The sequence below is a fragment of the Beta vulgaris genome, chromosome 8 (assembly GCF_026745355.1).
Source record: "Beta vulgaris subsp. vulgaris cultivar EL10 chromosome 8, EL10.2, whole genome shotgun sequence".
Taxonomy (NCBI): Eukaryota; Viridiplantae; Streptophyta; class Magnoliopsida; order Caryophyllales; family Amaranthaceae; genus Beta; species Beta vulgaris.
Window position 1 is genome coordinate 59,575,979 of NC_079209.1, and position 23,216 is coordinate 59,599,194.

The following is a 23,216-nucleotide window of genomic DNA, read 5'->3' on the forward strand; positions in this document are numbered from 1 at the left end:
CTCATCACGAAACCTGAGTTTTTCTTTGTAATATTTCATTACCATCCAATACCACCTTCTCAAGTGGTAATGAACGGTAATGAAATTTTCATAAGAAAACGGATATTAGAAATGAAATAGCATTATCACGGATAATGACATAAGATATTCTTTACAAATTTATACTACAATACATTACTACTCCCTCCGTCCCTTAATAGAGTGCCCATTTCTCCAATACACGTTTGCCAATGCACGTTTTGTATCGTTAATATCTTTAATTTCATATTAGTAAAAATTATAAAAGTTTGATTTTCTTAATGTACGTAATGAGACGAATCAAACAAGACCCCACATGACTATGTTTTTTTTTCTTATATATTAGATTTATTTTTTGAGGGCTTTCTTTACCTTTGAATAGTGTCCAAAAAAGAAATGGGCACTCTATTAAGGGACGGAGGGAGTATTACCACAATTTTATGACCACCAACAAAATGCGCTATTAGAAAACATGACCTAAACTAGCAACTCTTTATTTCCCACAATTTAAGCCCCTGTTCTTTTGGACCTATTTTTCAGTTATTCTCTGCCATTCAATTACTTCTATTTCAATTAAGTTCAACCCAGTCAGTTTTTCCGAGTTTAGTCAGTTTTTCCGAGTTTAGAAGAACGGGGCCTTAATACTCTTCGAAAGAAGGAAATTCCTTCCAATTTGCAAAATTCCATAGAAGATTAGTCGTAGAAGTCAGTCCAAAGTCCACTCAATCTCCTGACCATTCCACACATGCAGTGTTAAGTGTGTTAGTTACTTACCATAGTAGTAGAAATAAGTTTCTAACTTGTATCTCACACACACTCATTCTTCTACTTCTCATCTCTCTCTTTCTCTCTCCTCCAATCTCACACATGATCCCTACTTCGACACGTCCCCTTTTTTTCCCTTAAACTAAAACATAACTCCATTTTTTTTTTCACTCACAACTTCAAAACAGATAAATCTGTACTTATTGAGTGTGAGATTTGAGAGAATTTTCTGCAAATTCTCTACCTTTTTTGTAATCTGTAACTACCCATTATTCATTTTGTAAGTAATTCTACTCTTTATTCTAGTACTTGGTATTAAAGTTTGTTGTTTTATTTTCTTGGAAGTATAAAAAATTGTTGACATTTCTTTATTTTGGTGTCAGATCAATTTATCAATTAGCCCTATAATTAATTTTTAATTACAACGTTATTTAACTGTCTTTCTGCTTTTTCTTCTGTACTTTTGGAATGTGGGTCTTTTAAATTTTGTTTCTGAATTGTTTATAGATAAGGTGTCACGCTCTTTGATCATGTAGCATATAAAATTGAGTACCTTTTTTGGTTTTTTAATGTTTTGTTTATAAGTTGTTTTCACATTTCAATTTTGATTGTTGTTGAATAGTTTGATAATTTTGAGTGACAACACTAAATTACAGTTGTTTATGTGGTTGATATTTTGCTGTGAACAGTTTGGATAGGATCATTTGTTGAGATACAGTTACAATTTGAGGATAAGGGTTTTACAGGATTTGTGGTTTAGTGGAGGATTTTGCTGGGTATTGATAGCTTAGTTTTTGTTAAGCAGAGGTTCTGATGTTGAAGTTGATGAATGTGTTTGGAAGTTGATGAATGTGTTTGGAATTTCAGCTTCTGGGTTTGCCTCAATTTCAGTTTCTGAGTGATGGGTTGTGTTTATTCAAGATCTTGTATTGGTCAGGTTTGTATTCCGAAAGATGCCCGTGTTAAGCAGGTCGAAAATGTGAGGGGTTCAGAGATTGGTGTCTTCTCTCCTGCTCATGCTGAAGGGCAGGATGATCAAGTTCAAGATTTGAACCAATTGAGCTTTGGTAGGGACACTGAAGCTGGTATAAAGAGGCTTTCTAGAGTATCTGCTCAGTTTATACCGCCTGATGGAGGGAAGACCGTTAGGGTTCCATCGGAAAATTATGAGATGAGATACTCGTTTTTATCACAAAGGGGTTATTATCCTGATGCACTTGATAAGGCTAACCAGGATAGCTTCTGCATTCATACACCTTTTGGCACGGACGCAAATGATCATTTCTTTGGAGTGTTTGATGGGCATGGAGAATTCGGGGCTGAATGCTCGCAGTTTGTGAAGCGCAAGTTGTGTGAAAATTTGTTGAGGAGTAGTCGATTCCATGTTGATCCCGTTGAAGCATGTCATGCTGCTTTTTTAACAACCAATTCTCAGTTGCATGCTGATAGTTTAGATGATAGCATGAGTGGTACCACGGCTATTACAGTATTGGTTAGGGGTAGGACGATATATGTTGCCAATACAGGTGACTCGAGAGCTGTTATAGCCCAGAAGAAAGGGAAAGATTTAGTGGCTGTTGATCTTTCGATTGATCAAACTCCATTCCGTACTGACGAGCTTGAGCGAGTTAAGCTTTGTGGAGCAAGAGTTCTTACTCTTGATCAAATTGAAGGGTTGAAGAATCCAGATGTACAGTGTTGGGGCACTGAAGAGGATGATGACGGCGATCCTCCCAGGTTATGGGTGCAGAATGGAATGTATCCTGGTACTGCTTTTACTAGAAGTCTTGGTGATTCACTTGCTGAAACAATTGGAGTGGTTGCAAACCCAGAGATAGTTGTCTTGGAGCTCACACCAGAATATCCCTTTTTTGTTGTTGCTAGTGATGGTGTGTTCGAGTTTCTTTCAAGCCAAACTGTGGTTGATATGGTGAGTGGTCAATTTCCTTTGTGTTAATGTGATCTTGTCTTGTGGAGTTTGTAGGGCCTTTTACTGATGGTCAATTTGGCCATTTCTTGAAAAGGAGCTTTTTTTAAAGTTAAATTCAGATTAAGTCTCTTGTGAATTGCTTTGCCTATTTGCCTTTAGAATCTACGTTTATATGGATTTATCGTTCTGCCCATCAGCACTTTAACCTTTGTCCCTCTGTGTATCATGTTTTTGTTTTGTGAAGTCATTTATATATTGTGCTCATCTATGATCTTCATCCTCGAAATCGCTTTTCCTGCTGTGCCAAAAACGACGTGTTTTTAGCTTAAGGTTGATTCTAGGGTTACAAATTATGAATTTGATACCACTTTTTACCTTAAGGGTTTTAAAGTTTTTGTCTATCTCGTTCTCTTCAGGCCTGGCAACATTTATAGCTTTCTGCTTTTGCTTATCTGACTTTTCTTAAGTTGCACGCTGGTGGTAGATACTCGATATGGACTATGATTTTCTATGCTGACTATTTTCCCCTGAGTCCTGACAACTATTAGCTTGCTTCTTAGTGTTGAACTATTTCTTAATCTTTTGTCTATCTGTCACTGCATTTAATCTTTTGCTTTCCAGGTAGCACTACACAAAGATCCTCGTGATGCTTGTGCAGCTATTGTTGCTGAATCATACCGTCTTTGGTTGCAATATGAAACTCGTACAGATGATATTACTATAATAGTTGTTCATGTGAATGGGCTAAATGATGTAAGATGACTCTGGAAATTATTCATTTTGGTTGACTTACCTTTTCTGCTAGTATCTAGGAAAGTGCCTTGCTTAATCTGTTGTTTTTACATTGTCGCTAGGTTACGGGTGCTGGTGCTAGTCCTGGTCCCACTATGACACCCTCTGCTCCTCAAGTTGTGGAGCTGAATGGATCAGAGTCCCCTGCCACTATGAGCTTTAATTCTAGAAACCATCGTGTAAGGCATGATGTATCACGAACCCGTCTTCGTGCCATTGAGAGTTCCTTGGAGGGTGGAAATGCTTGGGTGCCTCCATCGCCTGCCCACAGGAAAACCTGGGAAGAAGAGGTAAATTTTTCTGATTGCACTCGTATAAAATGAAACTGAATCTATTTTGTGGTTTCTGGATTCCTTTATTTTTTAGTATAAAGAATTGTCACATCTCTATGTCTATGTTACAGGCACATATTGAGCGAGCTTTACATGATCATTTCCTCTTCAGAAAGCTTACTGATTCTCAGTGCCAGGTCCTGTTGGATTGCATGCAGCGAGTTGAGGTTCAGGCCGGGGACATTGTTGTCCAACAGGTAAGCCACATATGTTAGGATAATCTGCTGGTAAAATTTTAGTAGTAACGGACCGATTGGTGATTACAGGCAGGGTTACCTAATGTGCGGTACAAGAATCGGTACGAGAATGCAATTTACCGTCTAGTTGGGTTAAATTAGTTCTAAATTATGCCTCTGGCATGTAAAGTTTTCCTTTTTCTGGGTCCAAGTTCGCAGGGGTGTTAAGTGAATTAGGTAAAACTGTAAAAGTGCTCTTCTGGTTTCTTGAACGCAGAAGACAATCAATAATTTGGTAATTCACCAGGAGTTCCCTTTGTGGACACGTCTTGTAAGACTAGATGCTTAATGTGATTAAGTTGTGTAATTAAAAGGTTGTAAGATTTGGGTTATGAAACATAACTATATAAGTACTTGTCTTTTGAAAGGGTTGGAGGAGTTTATATGTTACTTCTTGTTTGTTTTAGATCTCTACATATGGGAGTGTGGGTAGCTTGGTTGGTGAGAGTTCCACCCAGTTTTGGGCATGACCGAGTTTCGATTTCTGATGTCAGGTGAAGAAGGGGGGTGGGGGTGTGAAGTTTCCAGCTTGAGAAATTCATAAAAGTAATTTAACCAATTAAAGAGTAAAATTTCACTCCCTGCAACCCTCAAACGTTGTGAAAATATTCTTTTGGACTCCCTTGAATACCTTTGGAGCTTCCAAACAGTAAAGTAGAAGACCATTCAGAACTCTATAAACCTAATAGATATTGGTAAAAAGTAAGAGACATCATAACAGAAGATGTTCCCTTAATTGTTTCCATTTCCTGAACTCGGCATATATGGCGGTGGAGGGACTATAACCTAAAGTGTGATACATGTTTGAGACTTAATTTATTTTGCAGGGTGGTGAAGGTGATTGCTTTTTTGTTGTTGGGAGTGGAGAGTTTGAAGTTTTTGCCACACAGGAGGAGAAAAACGGTGAGGTACCGAGAGTTTTGCACCGCTATACAGCTGAAAAGTTATCTTGCTTTGGAGAGCTGGCGTTAATGTGAGATATTTTCTTTCCATATTAATGACATCATGCAATGCTAATATAAACACCTTGACCATTTGTAGAAAAGTGTTTGGTGTTTATTAGTTATTACTGCAGGGTCCAGGGAGGAGAACAGAAAGAAAAGAGTTGGCATTTTGTTGATTGGTTTAGTAAGTAGGAACTCAAAATAATTCTTTGTTGGTCAGTTAAATAGGAATGAACTGGATGGGATTGAAAGGAATTCGTGTTCTTTCCCTTCTGTCCATTGCGATATCCCCTGAAAGAAACTTTTTGTCCACTCCCTTCCTCTCTTTTTAAATCCTGTGTACAATCAAAATCAAGCCTGGTAAAGTGGCATTTTCCTTTGTAATAGTTACTGGAAAAACTAATTTTAGCTTTGAATTGTCATTTTTTGTGTTGTAATTGGCCCTGAAAGAACTGTCTGAACAAAAAGAGCCTAGGGTTGTTCCAAACAGTTCTATTTTTCCGTTTATATTACCAGTAACATGGTCACATTAAACAATCTGTTCATACCACTTATTGTAGCTTCTGCTGTGCAGGAATAATAAACCACTTCAAGCCTCTGTACGGTGTGTGACTAATGGAACTCTGTGGACCCTGAAAAGAGAAGATTTTCGAGGGATTCTAATGTCAGAGTTTTCAAACTTGTCATCCCTAAAACTTCTAAGATCGGTAGATCTTCTTTCAAGATTAACAATTCTGCAGCTTAGTCAGATAGCAAATTCTCTGACAGAAATTTCATTTTCTGATGGTCAGTCAATAGTTGAACAGGTATAGCAACTGCTGGAAGGAGGTCATATTCCTCTAATTTGGCATATTTCTAATGTAATTTGCTTTTCTTTTTACTTTTTTTCTGCAGCATGAGTGTGTATCTGCATTGTATATAATCCAGAAAGGGAGAGTAAGGATAGAATTTGATGTTGATGTTTTGGAGAGTCCAAATGTTGGCAGCCTGAATTGTGATTTTCTAGTCCAGAATGATGTGAAACAGAGTAACAGAAGACTATTGGTAGAGAAACCTGAGGGAAGTTATTTTGGGGAATGGGCACTACTCGATGACCAAATTAGTCCATTGGCTGTATCTGCTGTTGGCGATGTTATATGTTCTGCTTTAACAAAGGAGCAGTTCGATTTAGTTGCTGGTCCGCTGGCAAAAATTTCACTGGACGAGCAAAAGTATGTTTGCTACATGGTGTAGTAGATCATTGTTACCACTAGCAGCATTCCTGTGTCAAAAATAACTATCTTGTTATGCAACTTCTTATCTTTAATCTAGGTTGCTTTATATGATTCAGGCTGAAGGAGTTTCCTGTGGTCTTAGACAAGGAACATGAAAGAAGGGATCGGCCTTTGGTTCCAAACAGAGTTCAACTCTCTGATTTGGTGAGGGGTGTTGAGCTCTGTTCCCTGGAGATATATTTCAATAATTTCATGTCTTGAAAGGAACATGCTCATGAATTCACTTATTTCTTTGGCCTTGTAGGAGTGGAGAAGGTGCTTGTATTCAACTGACTGCAGTGAGATTGGACTTGTACTTCTGAAAGGTTCAGGTCGGAGAACTTCTTAGTTGGCATGTTTGTTGAGATCTTTCTTTGAGAGCTGATTTTGGTGATTATTTTGCTGGAAAATATGTCTCTGTTTCCGATTTTGCAACATTTTCTTTCTACATTGCTTAGAGGAGTCATCTTGATCTTATTACGGACTTGACCTTTAAATTTTTCCTTTTCCCTCATTCAGGCTTATAGATCTCTCTCATCTTATTTGTTAACAACATTGCAAGCTTACACTATAAGTATGTTGGTAGCCCTTTTTTTTTTTTTTACAAACTAAACCAAGTGCTTCTCTAAATGAAGCCACTTTTCCATACAATTTCTGCTCACTACACTGGAATATACCTTTCCCTTTGTTGTTCAATTTGACATCTGCTTTCTTGTTTCCATTCTCTTGCTGTGAAATTTCCAAGTGAGAATTTCAAAACTTAGTGGAAGATAAATAGTGATGTTTAGAATGATTGAATGATCATTAAGCAGACAAAAAATTGATTTCCTGTGCAGAAAATTTCCTCAGCTTGAAGAGGTTTCGGAAGCAGAAGGTTAAAAGCCTTGGAAAGGAAGATCAGGTTTTAAAAGAGAAGAACCTCATGAAAAGTTTGAGAGATTCAGTATGTGTGCCTCAAATTATATGCACTTGTGCTGATGAAACACATGCTGGAATTCTATTGGATACATGCCTGGCATGCCCATTTGCTTCAATCCTGAATAAACCACTTGATGAATCATCAGCAAGGTTCTGCGCTGCGTCTGTTGTGATTGCATTAGAAGAGCTCCACAAGGTCCATTTAGCAGTTTCTTGAAATTCTTACTTTGTTTTCTTAGGTTTTTATTCATCTTCAGACTCCATAAATTTCGTTTTTCCCCCTTTTGGGCTCGGCTATTTAAGCTACGTCACTTAGATTTTGCTGTTTGTAGGGGTGTTGCCGAGCCTGGGCTTGGGTTGCTTGACTTGACTTGTAACACTTACATTCAAGCGCGAGCTTTTTTGAGTTTTAGTACTTAAGTTCAACTTACCTTAAAAGTCAAAATTGAGTTCTTTATCAAATAAATATTCTTTATATCTTTTGAGCTTCTCACCAATATTGTCTTAATTTTTACTATGTAATCTCAAGTTAACTTCTATAATTTGTAAAATAGAAATAGTTATAAAAATATTTCGAGCTTGTTAACGAGCTTCCAGAGTCGAACTTAGCTGTGTTCAACTCATGAAAATTTCAAGCTGAGCTCGTATAGTTCATGAGCCAGTCAGAATCATTAGACCCCTAGTTGTGTGTTGAGGAACTTCGTGATCTAGTTGCTGATTCCTTTGTGTAAATATGCTTTTACAGAAGAATATTCTGTACCGAGGTGTATCTCCAGAAGTTCTGATGTGTGATCAAGCAGGACGCCTACAGGTCAGTTACATGAGAATCCAAAAATGCATGATTTAGTTTCAGCAATAGTGTTCTTTTCCTTACTCATGAGGACAGCTTGGAGGTTTTTTATGATGAATGTTTTATGTTTGTAGTTTGTAGACTTCAGATTTGCGGAGCAGTTATCTGGTGAGAGAACATACACAATCTGTGGAATGGCAGATTCTTTATCTCCAGAGATAGTACTAGGAAATGGCCATGGTTTTTCTGCTGACTGGTAATAATGATAATTATCCCATTTACTTTTAGTAAGGTTAACTCTAGTGGTCTGTTTCTGCAAATCTGAACCCTGAAATTTCTACAGTATAACAATTTGGTTGGAATTATTACATTTATATTATTAAGTCCACTTGTGTTGATGATATTCCTTCTGTCGACATTTAGGCTATGTTCAGTTCACCTTATTTTTGCTTATTTCAGATCTAATCAGATCAGATCAGATCAGAAAAAATAAGTTCAGATCAGTTCAGATCATGCTTGTATTTAAAAATCATTACATCTTTCATTACATATTAGTAAAAATTATAATAATTGAATATTAATAAAGTACTCAGTAAGACGAATCAAACAAGATCCCAGATGACTAAATTTTTTCTTATATATTGAGAAAAATCTAAAAGATAAGATCTTGTAATCAGATCAGATCAGTTCAGATCAGATCAGAAAAAATAAGTTCAGATCAGATAAGTTCAGATCAGAAAATTTCAGGTGAACTAAACATAGCCTTAACGTCGCTTTGTTCCTAAATCCGAAGGATGAATTTGGACTGATAATCATAAACCAGGTGTTACGTAGATTTGTGTTAAAACATAGAAGTACTTCTATATTATATTATCTTACATGATATTCATATGGATAACCAAAAAGGTATTCTGTTGATTTGTTTTAATGTACCTCCTTTTTGGTACTTGCAACGTTTTGACTTTTGCAGTATTCATGCACTTTGGCCTGAAATTTGTGAATAATATACAACACAATTTTTAGCATGTAAGGTGATATTTACAAGACTTCAACTCTAATTTTCACAATTGTATAAGGTCTTATAACTTAGCATGTAAGGTGGTGTTGTATGTCGGCAAGCGTAATCATTAAAACATTGCAAGTAAAAAAACGGAGGAAGTATAATTTTATATTTTTTTGTATACTTTGCAATTTATATATTGATAAAATTCACAAATATTTTTCAACCAACCAAACAAAAGTAATTTAGCATTATCATCTGTATGTTAGAACAAACTTCTACGTATATTGTATTAGACTCGAACTGAAACATTTGTTTCCTTTCACTGGTATTTTCTTTTAATAGTTTAACCATGCCTCGATAATACAATTTTCCTGCAGGTGGGGTCTGGGAGTTTTGATCTATTTTATGCTGCAAGGGGACATGCCTTTTGGATCGTGGAGAGAGAACGAACTTGATACATTGGCGAGGATCGCAAAAGGGAATTTTAATCTTTCTCAGTCTTGCAGTCCTGAAGCCGTTGATCTCATAACCAAGGTCCTTCATTCATTGGTCCATATATCTTAATCTTTTGAGCTAACCTTGGTTAAAGTTTATTTCATTTGATCTAAATGACTCTTATATTGGTCCACTATTTTCTAGTTGCTTGACGTTGATGAAACTAAGAGACTTGGAAGTGATGGACCTGATTCCGTCAAAAATCATCAATGGTTTTCGGGATTCGATTGGATTGGTCTTGCGGATCATAACATATCCATACCTCATGAAATCGTATCTCGTATAAATCACCATTTAGAGAGCTTCCTCGGTGACAGTTCCCCAACACCATCTTCTCCCCTTCGGAACGTTGAAGAACTGAACATGCCGGAGTGGCTTGAAGACTGGTAATGTATTTGGTTGAGATGATTATATAGTAAAATTGTTGGGGAAAGCAGCAATGATTTAGAGGTCCAAAAATCTCATCATCTCTTTTCCCCTCTTTTTTTTGTGGAATATAAGAGGAATGATAATGCTGAAAATATCCTCTTTTTTTTGGGTTAGTGCCTGTATATAAGGTATAGCTTGTAAAGAAGCTGAGTCTTCTCCTTCTCCTTCTCCTGTATGATGTATCCCTTCAGAGGTGAATTTTGCCTCCCACCTTATATTCTAAAGGTGGATGGTAGTTAGATTTACTCGAATTTATCCTTCATGTTTACAATCTCATTGAAAATAGAAGATGTATATGTTTCTACCAATTAATGCTGTTGATACTGGTTCATTATTCAGACAAATACAATGTTGAATTTCTTCGCTTTTGTACCTTCGTAGCAAAGAGAAACTTGGTAGTTTGGTTCGAGCAACATAGACGTGTCAGGCTATTTCGAGAATTGTTCTCCACCAAACATGTAAGGAGGGGACGTTTTGGTAATCCAGTTGATACGTCCCTACTCCAATTCCTCCTTTTTGTTCAATGAAGAATAAACTCTGCATAGTTTATAGAACCCTTTTCAACATAAAACACTTTCACAAATGCGACTTTCTCGTCCAATCTCGGGGCATTGTTTGATATATTGGGTTACGTAGAGTTGTTTCGAGATAATTTACGCGAATTTTCTTGTTCTTGTCATATGAGCATCTTTTCACTCTTATCTCCAAAAGCTTGATTCCCAACTCATCAATATGAAACATTCAAAACTAATAGTCTAACAATGGTTGTCTTCATGTCCATGAAATCTGCCCTATTGTCCTATTATTGAAAAAGGATACTATAAGAATTGACAATTCTACAGTGCCAAAACTGCTGAATATATGGTAAAGCCATAAGAGTAGTTGTAACTTGTAATTAGTGACGAAATGAAAGCATGAGATAATCCCTAATATATGGTGGAAGTTTATATTTCTACATTATTCATCACCCATGCATGATGCATATTGCATGCATAGCTAGTAGTTCTTTCTAAAAAAAAACACAGCCTATATTATAATATAGGCCCACATTGATGCTGAGATTTGGGAAATTATGTCTTGTGTTTTTTTTTTTGGTCCCATCTAATTAATTTGCTTGACCTCATGGCTCATGTGGCTACCCTATGGCTTTTGGGAGTCTCAAACAATGAGATTAAGACAAATTTGGAAAATGACATAAAAATATGTAGGAAGACTCCTTTATTTTCTTTCTTAATTTTTTGTTTTTTGTTTGGAATGAGGTGAAATTGGACCGCATCTCCTAGAATAACATATTACAAATAGTATTCTATATAGGATTTTGCGAGTAGCTACCGACTTTTGCGAGTAGCTACCGACTGAGCTATTTATGTATCTTGGATTTCTTACCTTTTTTTATTCAAATAAGTTTATACGTGTCTTTATGTAATCAGTTTTATATAAATTTTGATATACTTAAAAAATTATAAGGTTATGTGAAGTATACTTGTTTACAAGATTTTTGTTTTGTTTCGAAACGTTTAAGAAGTTTTGGAATTTTTAAACTTTGAGAAAGATTTTAAGTGGAGTCTAATGACAAAAGCAAATACCTTTTTTTTATCAATAGGTGATAAACAAAAAAATTGATGGAATTTTTGTTGAGAACTTGAGTTTGGAGAGATACTTAATAAACACTATCTTAAGGTATAAATAAAGTTATAACCGAGCGGTATGACTTTTTATTATATTAAGAAGGCAAAGATAAAAATGTAACATATTCAAGATAATTTATACCAAACTAAACATCCAAATATTAAAAAAATAGGTGTTATATGGAACTTTTCAAACTGAAAATCAGAAAGATATAACCTAGAATTTCATAGAAAAACACTTTTCTTTTCACAGGACTCTTAATTAATTAAATGAAGAAGTATTATTAGTGAGATCACAAATATTGGTATACTCTATCACGCCCCCTCACGCAAGAGCCCTTTGGGCTTGAAGTGTGGATGCAACACAGGTCTCCCTCATACCTGGCGCCCGTGACCTTTTTGTCACGCTGGCTCTTGATACCATGTCAAAGGACCAACTCAACCAAAAGCTTAAGCTGATGGTTGAAGCCCCAGGAATAGTTTTATACTCTATCAATTGGGTTAAGTCAAACACATGTAATACGATCGAGATGGCCAAGACAAATGAACAACGTCAACAATTTTGTATGGTGTAATCATCACTTCATGCATGAATACGATGCATCAAATTTGTGGAATATTCTATCGACTATCACTGACCTCATGGATGATCGAACTGTACGTATGGTTAGTAACTACTAACTAGTAAGCCAAACATCAATATCTTCCAATATTTAATTCTGGTTTTCTTCATTGTAGAGATATATTACGGGCCTGTTTTCCCCAGCTTATTTTCAGTTTAGTTCAGTTCAATTTAGTTCGGTTCAATTTAGTTCAATTCGATTTAGTTTAACTCAGCTGTGGACAATACTTTTACTCTCACATATCACTATTCATTTCAGTTCATTTCAATTCAATTCAGCTTTTTGATGCCGAAGAGAACATGTCCCTATGTTATTTTTGCAATATTTGATTACTTTAATACACTCACTAAAAAATTTCCTAGAACAATTATCATTATTTCTATTAGTGAAAATGAGAGAGAGCTAAATTGGTTAGAGCTTCTCTCTCATCAGTTTCAGATGATCCTCCCTTATGGCTCATTTGCACCAAAAGAAAGAATACTTAATTCGGTTATTTCACCAAATACCCCCGACAATTCAACAAATTCACAACATACCCTCAATGTTTCAACAATTCACCATATACCCCTAACTTTTCAGTTTTGTGCACCAAATACCCTTTTTTTAACTGCCGTTAACTCACCGTTAACTTTATTTACCATTTTGCCACAATTAACTCCTAACCCTAAAATCTAAACCTAATCCCTAACCCTAATCTAAATACTAACCCTAAAATCTAAACCCTAATCCTTAACCCTAAGCCCAGCCGAGCAGAGCCAAGCCGAGCCCAGCCCCCTCCCCTTTCCCCTCCCCCTCCACCCTGCCCCCACCCCTCCCTCTGCCGCAACCCCACCCCTCCCCCTCCCCTCCCCCGCCACAGCCCCAACCCTCCCCCGCCACAGCCCCCAACCCTCCCTATCTTCGTCACAACTCCCACCCCCTCCCTCCTCTGTCGCAACCCCCCCCCAACCCCTCGTAGCCTAGAAATTCGAATAATCCCCTCCGTTGAATTGAACACAACCGCAACACTGACGCAGCAGTGGAGTGAGCCGAGGAGAAAAGTTCCGGCGAAGCCAGTGTGGTGCGACGCGACGCACGAAGAACAGCAACGCAGGGCGACACTACCCACGAACAACAGTAGCGTCGACGAAACAGAGGAGGAGGGAGTGGTGCTATATCTCCAACAAGCCTAGCAAATCGCCGGCGAATTGAAGGGGAGGGTGCAGCGAGGTCGCAACGAAGAGAGAAGAACAGGGGAAAGGAGATGACAGACAAAAAACAGAGCAAAGGGATGGGTGGGGGTGCTAGTGTGCTACACCAGTGAACAAAGAGGGAGAGGGGGAGCGTTTTTCTGATTAGCGTCACACTCACAATGTAATACCCCGATAATTCTCTTTTCTAGAAAATACTTTTATTATAAACCTTAGAGAATTACCTAGGCATTATCGCCCGTGTGATAACGTTTCGGCTTACTCAGAATTTTGCAGCGGAAAACAACTTTCTAAAAATAACTTTATTAAAACTTATGAAACCAAAAACAATGTCAGAAACTAACACAAACAAACTTAGAACTATTGTCTGAAACATAAGTTCCTACGAAAATAACTTAAATGCTACTAGTAATACAACAGTCTCTCCATTCCAGATTCCCAATGAGATGCATCTATAAAGCTGACAAAAAAAGCAAGCACATTTTTCATTACATGAATATGATTACACTTCTTTCTTTACTCCTCCTTCCCCCGCCGCCTTCCGACCCGCGACCCGTTTATGGGTGCTTAATAGTTGCTTCTCACCAAAATATACAAAGAAATGTTCCCTTCTTTAAAGCGGAGAAAGATCAGTCCATTATTTCGATGCCGGTGGGGAATCCGCTCCCGGGTCGTCGCTCTGCTGCGTCTGGCCCGAGTTTCGCCGTGTTGTAACAGAAACACGAATGATCTGCCTTCCCGCGTTAACCAAATATTGAATTCCTAAGCTAGCTCATGGTCACGACTCCTCATTCTTAATGGTCAACTTTCTCCGATCCGCGAAAGCTCATGTAGAGGCACCCACGGCAGGATCCGTTATCTTGGCAGGAACCAGACGACGTTTTCTATTTACATTCCCGTCTCTTAGAAAGAGCCGCTAAACGATCGGACCAGACAGGCGCAGGTAGCTTGACCGCCGAGGGTCTTTCCCCAGTTTAGTTGTTTAATAGATTTTCAATCTTGTAATGTCAATGCCGTCTCAACTCTGTTCCCCCGAAGGATCACCACAGGATCAATAGGCAAAGCCATGATCACAAACACAACAAGCACGTAATCAGCAAAGCTGAGTACTACATATCAGACATACATAATCCTAAACATGATACTACAAAATAACATGCAGGAATAAACAATAATAAAACATATAATAATCTGCAGACAACTCTTACTGACTAGACTCTAAACTTTATTTCCTTCTTAAATGGAATAGTTATTGGACGAGTTGTCTCAACCTGAAAATAGGAAAATGGGAGCTACCAAATATTCCAAAATGACCTGCGATATCGAGGAACCTTTGAACTAATGAGGAATGGTGATCAATCCAATCCTAGAAAAGCCATGGGCTACCACCATGTACTCCAACCCTTAGTGTCCAACTCTAGACGTGCACCAGTCTAAAGCCTATAACCTATTCTCGTTTCACTTCACGTTGAATATATTTTAATACTTGTGTTGACACCAACCAAGCAAATAACACATAACTAGTAATCACACAATCATAACAGAATTCCTTTTTATCTTTAGATTAACAAGTGTTCACAACTTATCAATCAAGACTCCTTTAACTTCTTTTTATACTTTACTAACTTGCCTGTTGAACCTAGCCAACAATAAACTTTACCTTTATATAGGTATAACTTGTACTTACCAAATAAGATCCACGGTTCTTATAAGATAATAATAATACTCAAGAATCCATGTAAAACATGATTCAATCAACTTACATTAATTCACTCACGAATTAATACATAAACTTGACTTATCCTGCTTGCATCAAACTTCCATACAAACATTTATACTTATAAATACTTCTAGTTTACATGTAGCACACAGGCAAATAACATGTAAAACAATTCCAGTAATCATATATATGAACAAATAGAGTCCTATACATGATACTAATAAATAAAACATTCCTTGAGCATGCTTCCAAATCATATAGCACGTAGACAATGTACGTACCTTGTATAAACAAATATGTAGGCCACTTTTACTCGCTAAAAGTCTCCTACTACGAAATCTCCGCCTAGAAAATAAAATAATGAAATAAATATCTCGTACTAAAAATTTACAGCAACTTTAAAACGATCAAAACCCCTTAAACGTGTTTTAAAATCGTTTTTACGTACCAAACTTTCGTTATTTTTAATCCCTAGTATAGTACAACTATTCTAGTGATTAAAAATCATTTAAAACCCTTAAAATACGTATTTTCTGAAATTACAGCATTTATAAAATTTAATAAATCTTCTGAAAATATATTTAATACATATAAAATCATATACTAACCAAATCTCATGATTTATACTTTATAAATATAGTTTCTAGTGATTAAAAACCCTAAAAATATAAATTTCATAATAAAAACTGAAATATAACTTAAAATAATAATCTGAAATTTATTATAATTATATATATGATAGCCGAAATTATATTGCATATAAAACAATAATTTAAATCATAAACATGCTAATTAATAATGAAATAATATAAAAACTAGTACTTTAATGGAATCTTGAAGAGGAAGAAAGAAAAACAACCACAACAATGGAGGAAGAGGAGGCGCCAGCGGCAATAACAGCAGCAGAGGACCGGCGGCAGCAGGTTTCTTGGCTCAATCAAAGATTTGTGACGTTTCTTGTTCAACAAGAAACGTTACTTGAAGAAGAAGAAATAATTTTTGAGAAGAAACGAAGAACGACGCACACAAAGAAGAAGAGAGAGAAAAAGCGCCGAGTGAGAGAGAGATCACGTGGAAAGAGGAGAGAGAAATAGAGTGTGTAGGGTAAAATTTGGGTTTTTAGGATATTTAAATAGAGGCTTTTTCTTTTGGGCTTAGGAAAAGAGATTTTAATAAATGAAACTTTGATGAATAATAAGATGGGCTCATTAGGACTTTAGTCATCAAATAACCCTTTCCCTTTTTATCACTTTTGGGCTTTCGATTCCATTAAGCTTCTTTTTAAAAAATACTTTTAATAATTAAAACTCTTATTAAAACATGCTTAATTAAAACATTACAAATTTTATTAAGCTATGAAAAATATTTCTAGTTGACTTTTAAAATAGTCAACCCTTTTTAAAAGTCAAATCATTTTCCAAATTCATTTGGATTTAAATATAACTACATAAGTACTTTAATATATTTATGAAAATTCTTTAAAATTGTGGGGGATTACACCCCGCCAGCTGCTGCTGTTGTTTCTGGTTCATTGGAGGAGAGAGAAAGATCGGAAATTCGCGCGAATTCAGAGTTCGCTGCAATCAGTGGCGGTGCGACGGTAGTCCGTGGACGGGGAATGGGAGGCGCAATGGAAGGAGGGGGAGGGGAGGCGCGAGCGAGCGAGGCGAAGGGAGGGGAGGGGAGCGGCGCGACTGGCGGGGAAGGGGAGGAGGCGGCGCGATTGGTGGGGAAGTGGAGGAGGAGGCGCGATTGGCTGGGAAGGGGAGGAGGGGCAGGGTGGTGGGGCTGGGGTTGTTGGAGGGATGGTGGGTTAGGGGGGGAGAGAGAGAGGGGGTTAGGTTAGTTGGGTTTTTTAGGTTAATTAGAGTTTTTTTAGGGTTTTTTAACACTAATGACTAACGGAGTTAACTGCCGTTAGTCATTAAGGGCATTTGTCATTTTTCTAAAAATTTGGGGTATCTTATGAATTTTTTAAAAAGTTAGGGGTATTTGGTGAATTTTGAAAAAAATTGGGGTATTTGGTGAATAAATTTTTTTGTTAGGGGTATTTGGTGAAAAAACCATTGAATCTAATATCTAGATATTAAACCAAATTAACTCATACTATATTTGAAGTTTTTTTTTTTCTTTTCTCTATGGTTATTTCAAGTTAAACATTTCAAATTAAATGTTACTTCGTCATTAGATAAAAAATAGATTTTGAAACGAATTTTCAGAGTTCGAATCCTCTAGAGTTTTAGTGAAACTCTATAAGGTAGAGTTGTATTTGAGCCATACATATTAAAATCAAAGGCTCATATTGGTGGAAGGGAAAAATTTAGGGGTGAATTTTGATGAGATAAAACACGGGGAATTTTGGAAAGAGAATATATGAGCCATTGATTTTTATTCAATGGTTGATATGACTCAAACTCTACCTTATAGCGTTATTTTACAACTTTAGAGGATCCAAACACGATTTTTCATATCTTAACCTATAAAAAAATCATCATCCTTTGAAGAAAAGGAGATCTTTTAATTTATAGAGTGTGTTTGATTAATTTTTTTTTTTCGAGAGTGTTTGATTAACTTAAATAAGCATTCAATTGCTTATTTTAGAAACAATAAGATAAGATTAGAAAAATCCAGATAAGATCAGAAAAATTCAGATAATTAAATAAGACGATATCAGAAAAAAAAATTCAAATATTTTTTTTAAAGGTCCTTTCTTACAAAAAAAATATTTTTTTAAGATCCTTTTTAACAATTTTTCATTCATGATATAATATTTCTAAGGTATATAGTCATTTACACGTTTCTATATTAAGCAGTAATCACACTATATAGTAAGTATTAAGCACACAAAAATGTATATTGGATCACTATGCCTCATTAGTCATTTCCCATCTTTCTCTTTTTGATTGACTGGACCACTATGCTTCATTTTCCATCTTTCTCTTTTTGATTGACTGTGGAAACAGCAGAATTTTCTGTAAAACAGATAAACATACGTTATAATAAATACTTTTATTTAATTATGATTGAATCTTAGATTAACATATACGAAGTAGGATATAATGAAAAGTTAAATTACCTTGATATTTTTAGAATCAGTTATAGCATGACCAAACGGTCAATCCCTATCCCCAACCAGCAGTCGGAGGCAACCCGTATTCCAACGACTCACAGAATGACACACTGTATTTTTTCATAGTAAATAAGTATTATACATTAAATCAATTTAATTTTTCTGAAAACTTGAATAAGTTTTGTGAAATCAGATTGTTACTGATTAATTTTAATGAAAGACTGAACTCGAAAATAGATTGGGCCGTAGAAGTAGACAAATAGACTATGAAAATATGCTTTTATTTTTATGTCATGTTGTAAACCCTTAAAGATTGTTAATGCATATAAATTTCAATCTTTCTTTAGTTTTAGTCTTATACTCCCACTTGTATTTTCATTTAATATAAAATTTTGATATTTGTATATTGTAGAACTGCATAATGAATCGAAGTAATAAAATGATAAATTTAATTTTACCCCTATCGTTTTTTTTTTGTATGAATATGTTTAGATTAGTTCATAATATTTTATTAAAAATAGTGCAAAGCAAATTAATTCAAAAGAACAGACCCTTAATCCATTTTTAATAAAATTTTGATATTATATAATATAAATTTCAATTATTTTCTATCACTTTATTTCGGTCCAGGTTAAATTTTTCCGCCTTTAATTTGGTCCTTCTATAATGAATGGTTGCTGCATCTTTTCAATTTTTTTTTGTTTCTGATTTACATATTAAATGATCAAGTAATTACATTCTTATCTTAACGTTTCTTTCAAAAATTTCGGACCAAAAAATTGTTTATTTTTTAGTCTAGACCGAAAAACAAAACATTCAAAAAACTTGGACTTAACAGGGCCCTAATATGTAGGTTTGCCCTTGAGCATCCAAAATCTCAAAAACGGGGCTGACTGTACAAATCCTGAATGGTGGAGTAAAGTCTATTTTAGTCGGTTCCTTGCCATCAGAATGACAAAAGATCACCTTACTTCCAGTTAATTCCTCCACCATTCATGTTTAAAGAAACCTTAGCTTGCTAAGCCAATGTAAACAGATAAAATTATTCATTTCCTAAATGTAGAAAAAGGACTCTTACCACTTAGCAATTCTTCTGTTAGGACGATCAGATCCTTGTAGTCTGCATAAGCCATGTATAACTCACATCTAGTAAACTCAAGGTAATGTGTCATATCAACATTCTCACACCTAAATTGCTTCCCAATTTCATACACACGTTCTAATCCACCCACCACCAATTGCTTCAACAGTAACTTAGGTGCAATACGCATGAAGAACTTCATTTTTAATTCATCATTTGAGGCAACAAATGGACGTGCAGCTCCAATGCTAGGAGATGTATTCATAATTGGCGTTTCAACCTAATTTAAATCAAAAAAATAATTAATATTGCATATAGCATAGAGATAGAAACACCAATCAAGTTTTACATCCATCATTCCCAACAAAAGATCAGAACTAAGTGCACAACATAAACAATGACAGTCACAATAATTGGGTAGGGATCGGAAAGATTAGAGAGTCAATTAGTGACACACCCTTACTCTCCATGAGGACTGAGGTTTCCCTCAAACTGAAAAGTATGGTCAAAGACATGCTTGGAGCTTCAACTTATGTCTTTTGGTCGACTGAATACAAGAAAAATCTTGAACCTCTCCTGCTACTCAAAACTTTCTTGACCAGCAACCCATAGCCACCTTGCATCAAAAGTCAAAACAAGAAGTTCTCCAACATTCCTGCCTACAAAGCCTAAATTAAAAATTTCGAAAAAAAATTGTCATCAGCATTAAATCCAATAATTTGGAAATCCAAAATCCCACCAATATTGTACTTATTCTCTAATTCCTCCACACAAAAATGTTTCATCATCAAAACATTGTTCCCCTTCTAAACCTCCATGTTGTCCATACTTGGAAGATGAAACTTTCCATGTGCTTCATGACGGACATCATGTGACCCTGCTTTTAATGCCTGGTTCTTGACCACTCCAAATATTTAAAATACAAACTTATTTTGACAGATGTACATTGACAGATGTACAAGCCAAACTACGAACGTCAACAAGGAACGTAGGAAGGTTTACTTGAAAAGATCCAAAATACACTACAAAAATCTGTATGTTTACCGTCAAAATCTATCTTTTCTTCTACAAAACCAGAAGGTAGTGTCAAATTCTTAGGTACTCTTAGGAGCAACTAGAATTTTGTACTCTCAAAATCAATATATAAAATATTTATCAACACACTTGTCACATATTTTGTTCAAATGAACAATACGTAAAATATGCAAATAACAAATATGCGGAAATTGTGAGAGAAATCACATAATTCTAGGTCTTCCGCGAGTACTATAGAGAATTTTCGTATTGGGTTTAATAACTTCTTATATCTTTTGCCGATTTCCACTTGTTTTGTCTATGTTGTCATCTTGTTGACCAATACCATGAGCAAAATCCAAAATCAACTATGAGTCTTGGGCCTACTCCTCCATATTTTTTAATAGGTAAGAAGAAATTTTATGAATTGTCCTGGCACTAGACCCCATTTTTATAGCCGGTAAAATTGACCCATACTCGCTGACCCAACCCGAAACCCGTTTTCACCCGAAAATAACGACCCGAATATAACCCGAAACAACTCGACCCAAACCCGACCCGAATTTAAACAGGCTCGAATATGACCCGAACCCGAATCTACCCGTCCCGAATGACCCGATAATGATGACCACAACCCGAACCCGAACTCTACCCGAAAAGATGTCATATTAGTTACTTTTAAAACAAATTTAAGGAATATATTGTATCGAAATATTATATATAATTTAGCCACTGTCCATGAATTATTTAATCTACTCTCATTAGTTTTGTATGTGTTTTATTTATTTGGGAGATTGAAAATCGGATCTAACCCGACCCGTTTAACCCGACATGTTCTAACACGACCCGTTTTAACTCGACCCGATATGACTCGAAATCGCATGGACCTGATATTAACCCGTACACGAACAAACCCGTCCCGACCCCAACGTAACCCGAACAAAAAATTGACTCGATTATGACCCGACCCGTTTACCACCGGCCATTCCATAGGTCCATTACAAGCCAAACTTCCTCTAACTCCCTAAAGTTCTAAGCAAATAATTAAGGTAGGAATTGAACCCTAATTTGCTTGAAAAAATGAAAAAGCTCACCACTTAAACCAATGCTGATTCGTTAACCCACTCCTAAATGAACTTGCACCACAACCCTCTTTTTTCTCTTTACACGCCCATAAAAAATGTTGGTAAGATTAGGTTTTCTTTTATTTAAAGGTTGGTAGGATTAGGTTTAAACTAATAGATAAGTGAAGTGATTAAGTAATTAATAGCTTGTCTGATTCAAGTATGTACTGTGTACAACCTAATCTTTTGGTTTAAGCACCTTGATATACATTAATCTCATTTTGTTAATCTTACAACAAAAATGTTCAGTTGTTCAAGAGAATCTTTCAAGTCGATCAAATTATATTTTTGCGTTGTCCAAAAGATGTGACAACAATGTCATGTATGACTTGATTATCCTGTTAAACTTGACTCTTGAAAATAGGGTGGCTGCTGCAGCTTCTTGTCCCCCTTAATTTTCAGTTAACATTTTATATTATGTGTATGATGTGATACTGTTTGCCTTAACTTATTAATTACGACTTTGGAAGATAGGGTCACAAGACTCACAACAATGAAAATAGAAATATAGTACGTCAATTGTTTGTTTTTTTTTTGATAAATGTACGTCAATTATTTTATATATAATCAGTACTTTTTCCGTTACGTTTTAAATGCAGCAAAAAATACTATTTATGAGATATAAAATACTATTCATTTGTTGCATTTAAAATGAAACGGAGAAAATATTATTTTTAATTGTTTAGAAGTCAAATCTCACGACTTTTGATCATAAATTCTCATAAAATATAAAAAAATTCACAGAAAAAATATAATCAAATCAGATATTATTATATCCATTTCATTGTATATCATCAATATATTTGTTTCTTTTAATTTCTATTAATACTTTTTTGAGACAAGTTGAAGTCCCTTTTAAATAGGGGGAAATATCAAATATATGGGAATCCTTTTTGCAAGGAATGAGACTTGATCCTAGAACTTATGGAATTTGAGGTGATGCCAAACACTGCTAGGTAGAGGTGACTATTGGACGGGCCTAATTGGACCCAACTTGGAACCGACATGTAAAAAGACCAGCCTGAACCGCCAGATGATCGCCCCTGAACTGTATAACCAAAGGGTTCTCGTGGGCCAAAATGATGAATGAGCAAATTGGCCAGGCCCTGGCCAGAACTGGATCGTGAATCGCACTCAACTCTGAATTGGACAGTAAATCGTACTCAGACCTGAACCAGCCCATGAAACCAGTCGAGAAAATGCATAATAATTCTCGATCCTCGGCCCAGTTATAAAAGACACTGGTGTATATGGACGGTATTGTAAATTATTTATTGTTAAATGCTAATGCATATACATTTAAAATTTAAAAATCAAAACCCATTATTATGATTAACACACACAAAAAAAACCGATGGGCCAAATCTGAACCGGCCCAGCCCCTGCTCGATCCCTGAATCATACTGAACCGGAGCCGAACTAGCAGGTTTAAGAAAACAACCATGAACATGAACCAATCCAGTTCAGGTCCATGCTGTGTCGAACCAACCTATGAATCGGCCCAACCCGATCCGGGTCATATTTATCACTAGCCTATTACCTGCCGTTCATTTCTATTTTTATGTAATCAACAAGAATAATGGGGAAATGTGTGTCTTGTACACTACACAAACGAAAAAATATATATAATCATTGAACGAATAATTAATTAAAAATGCTGTCATAAATCATGATAGAAACATAGTAGACTACTTTGACATACATGTTGGATTAAATTTAATTACATGTTAAAACATTAGTAAATCATACTTATGACAATTATTAATACAGAGAGCATATAATACTTAAATTTAACAAGCTCTAAGCAGATTTAAACCGTCAAAAGAAGCTCAAAAATAAATGATTAATGGAATCAAACAAA

At 35.8% G+C, this 23,216-nt stretch overlaps 1 protein-coding gene across 4 annotated transcripts; it reads left to right on the forward strand.

Moving 5' to 3' along the window:
* Nucleotides 1-809: 809 nt before the first annotated feature.
* LOC104902262 (protein phosphatase 2C and cyclic nucleotide-binding/kinase domain-containing protein) lies at nt 810-10,277 on the forward strand. Of its 4 annotated transcripts, none has more exons than XM_048634268.2 (15): nt 815-1,063; nt 1,473-2,713; nt 3,335-3,466; nt 3,568-3,795; nt 3,909-4,034; nt 4,901-5,046; nt 5,592-5,823; nt 5,912-6,228; nt 6,348-6,435; nt 6,536-6,602; nt 7,083-7,384; nt 7,934-7,999; nt 8,113-8,234; nt 9,359-9,515; nt 9,621-10,277. In XM_048634268.2, the coding sequence occupies exons 2-15, from the start codon at nt 1,685-1,687 to the stop codon at nt 9,864-9,866; spliced, it is 3,258 nt and encodes a 1,085-aa protein (XP_048490225.1). In that variant the 5' UTR covers nt 815-1,063; nt 1,473-1,684; the 3' UTR covers nt 9,867-10,277. The 4 variants fall into 4 exon arrangements, with proteins under 4 accessions (XP_019107006.1, XP_048490225.1, XP_048490226.1 ...); XM_048634269.2 differs by having other exon boundaries at nt 1,651-2,713; XM_010689976.3 differs by having other exon boundaries at nt 816-1,063; nt 7,107-7,384.
* Nucleotides 10,278-23,216: the final 12,939 nt, after the last annotated feature.

Bases quoted from the DNA above. Each gene is read 5' to 3' on its own strand.
- LOC104902262 (XM_048634268.2), top strand. From the start codon at position 1,685: ATGGGTTGTGTTTATTCAAGATCTTGTATTGGTCAGGTTTGTATTCCG. The intron at 5,824-5,911 runs GTATAGCAACTG...TTTTTTCTGCAG, and splicing joins GTCAGTCAATAGTTGAACAG to CATGAGTGTGTATCTGCATT. The intron at 7,385-7,933 runs GTCCATTTAGCA...ATGCTTTTACAG, and splicing joins CATTAGAAGAGCTCCACAAG to AAGAATATTCTGTACCGAGG.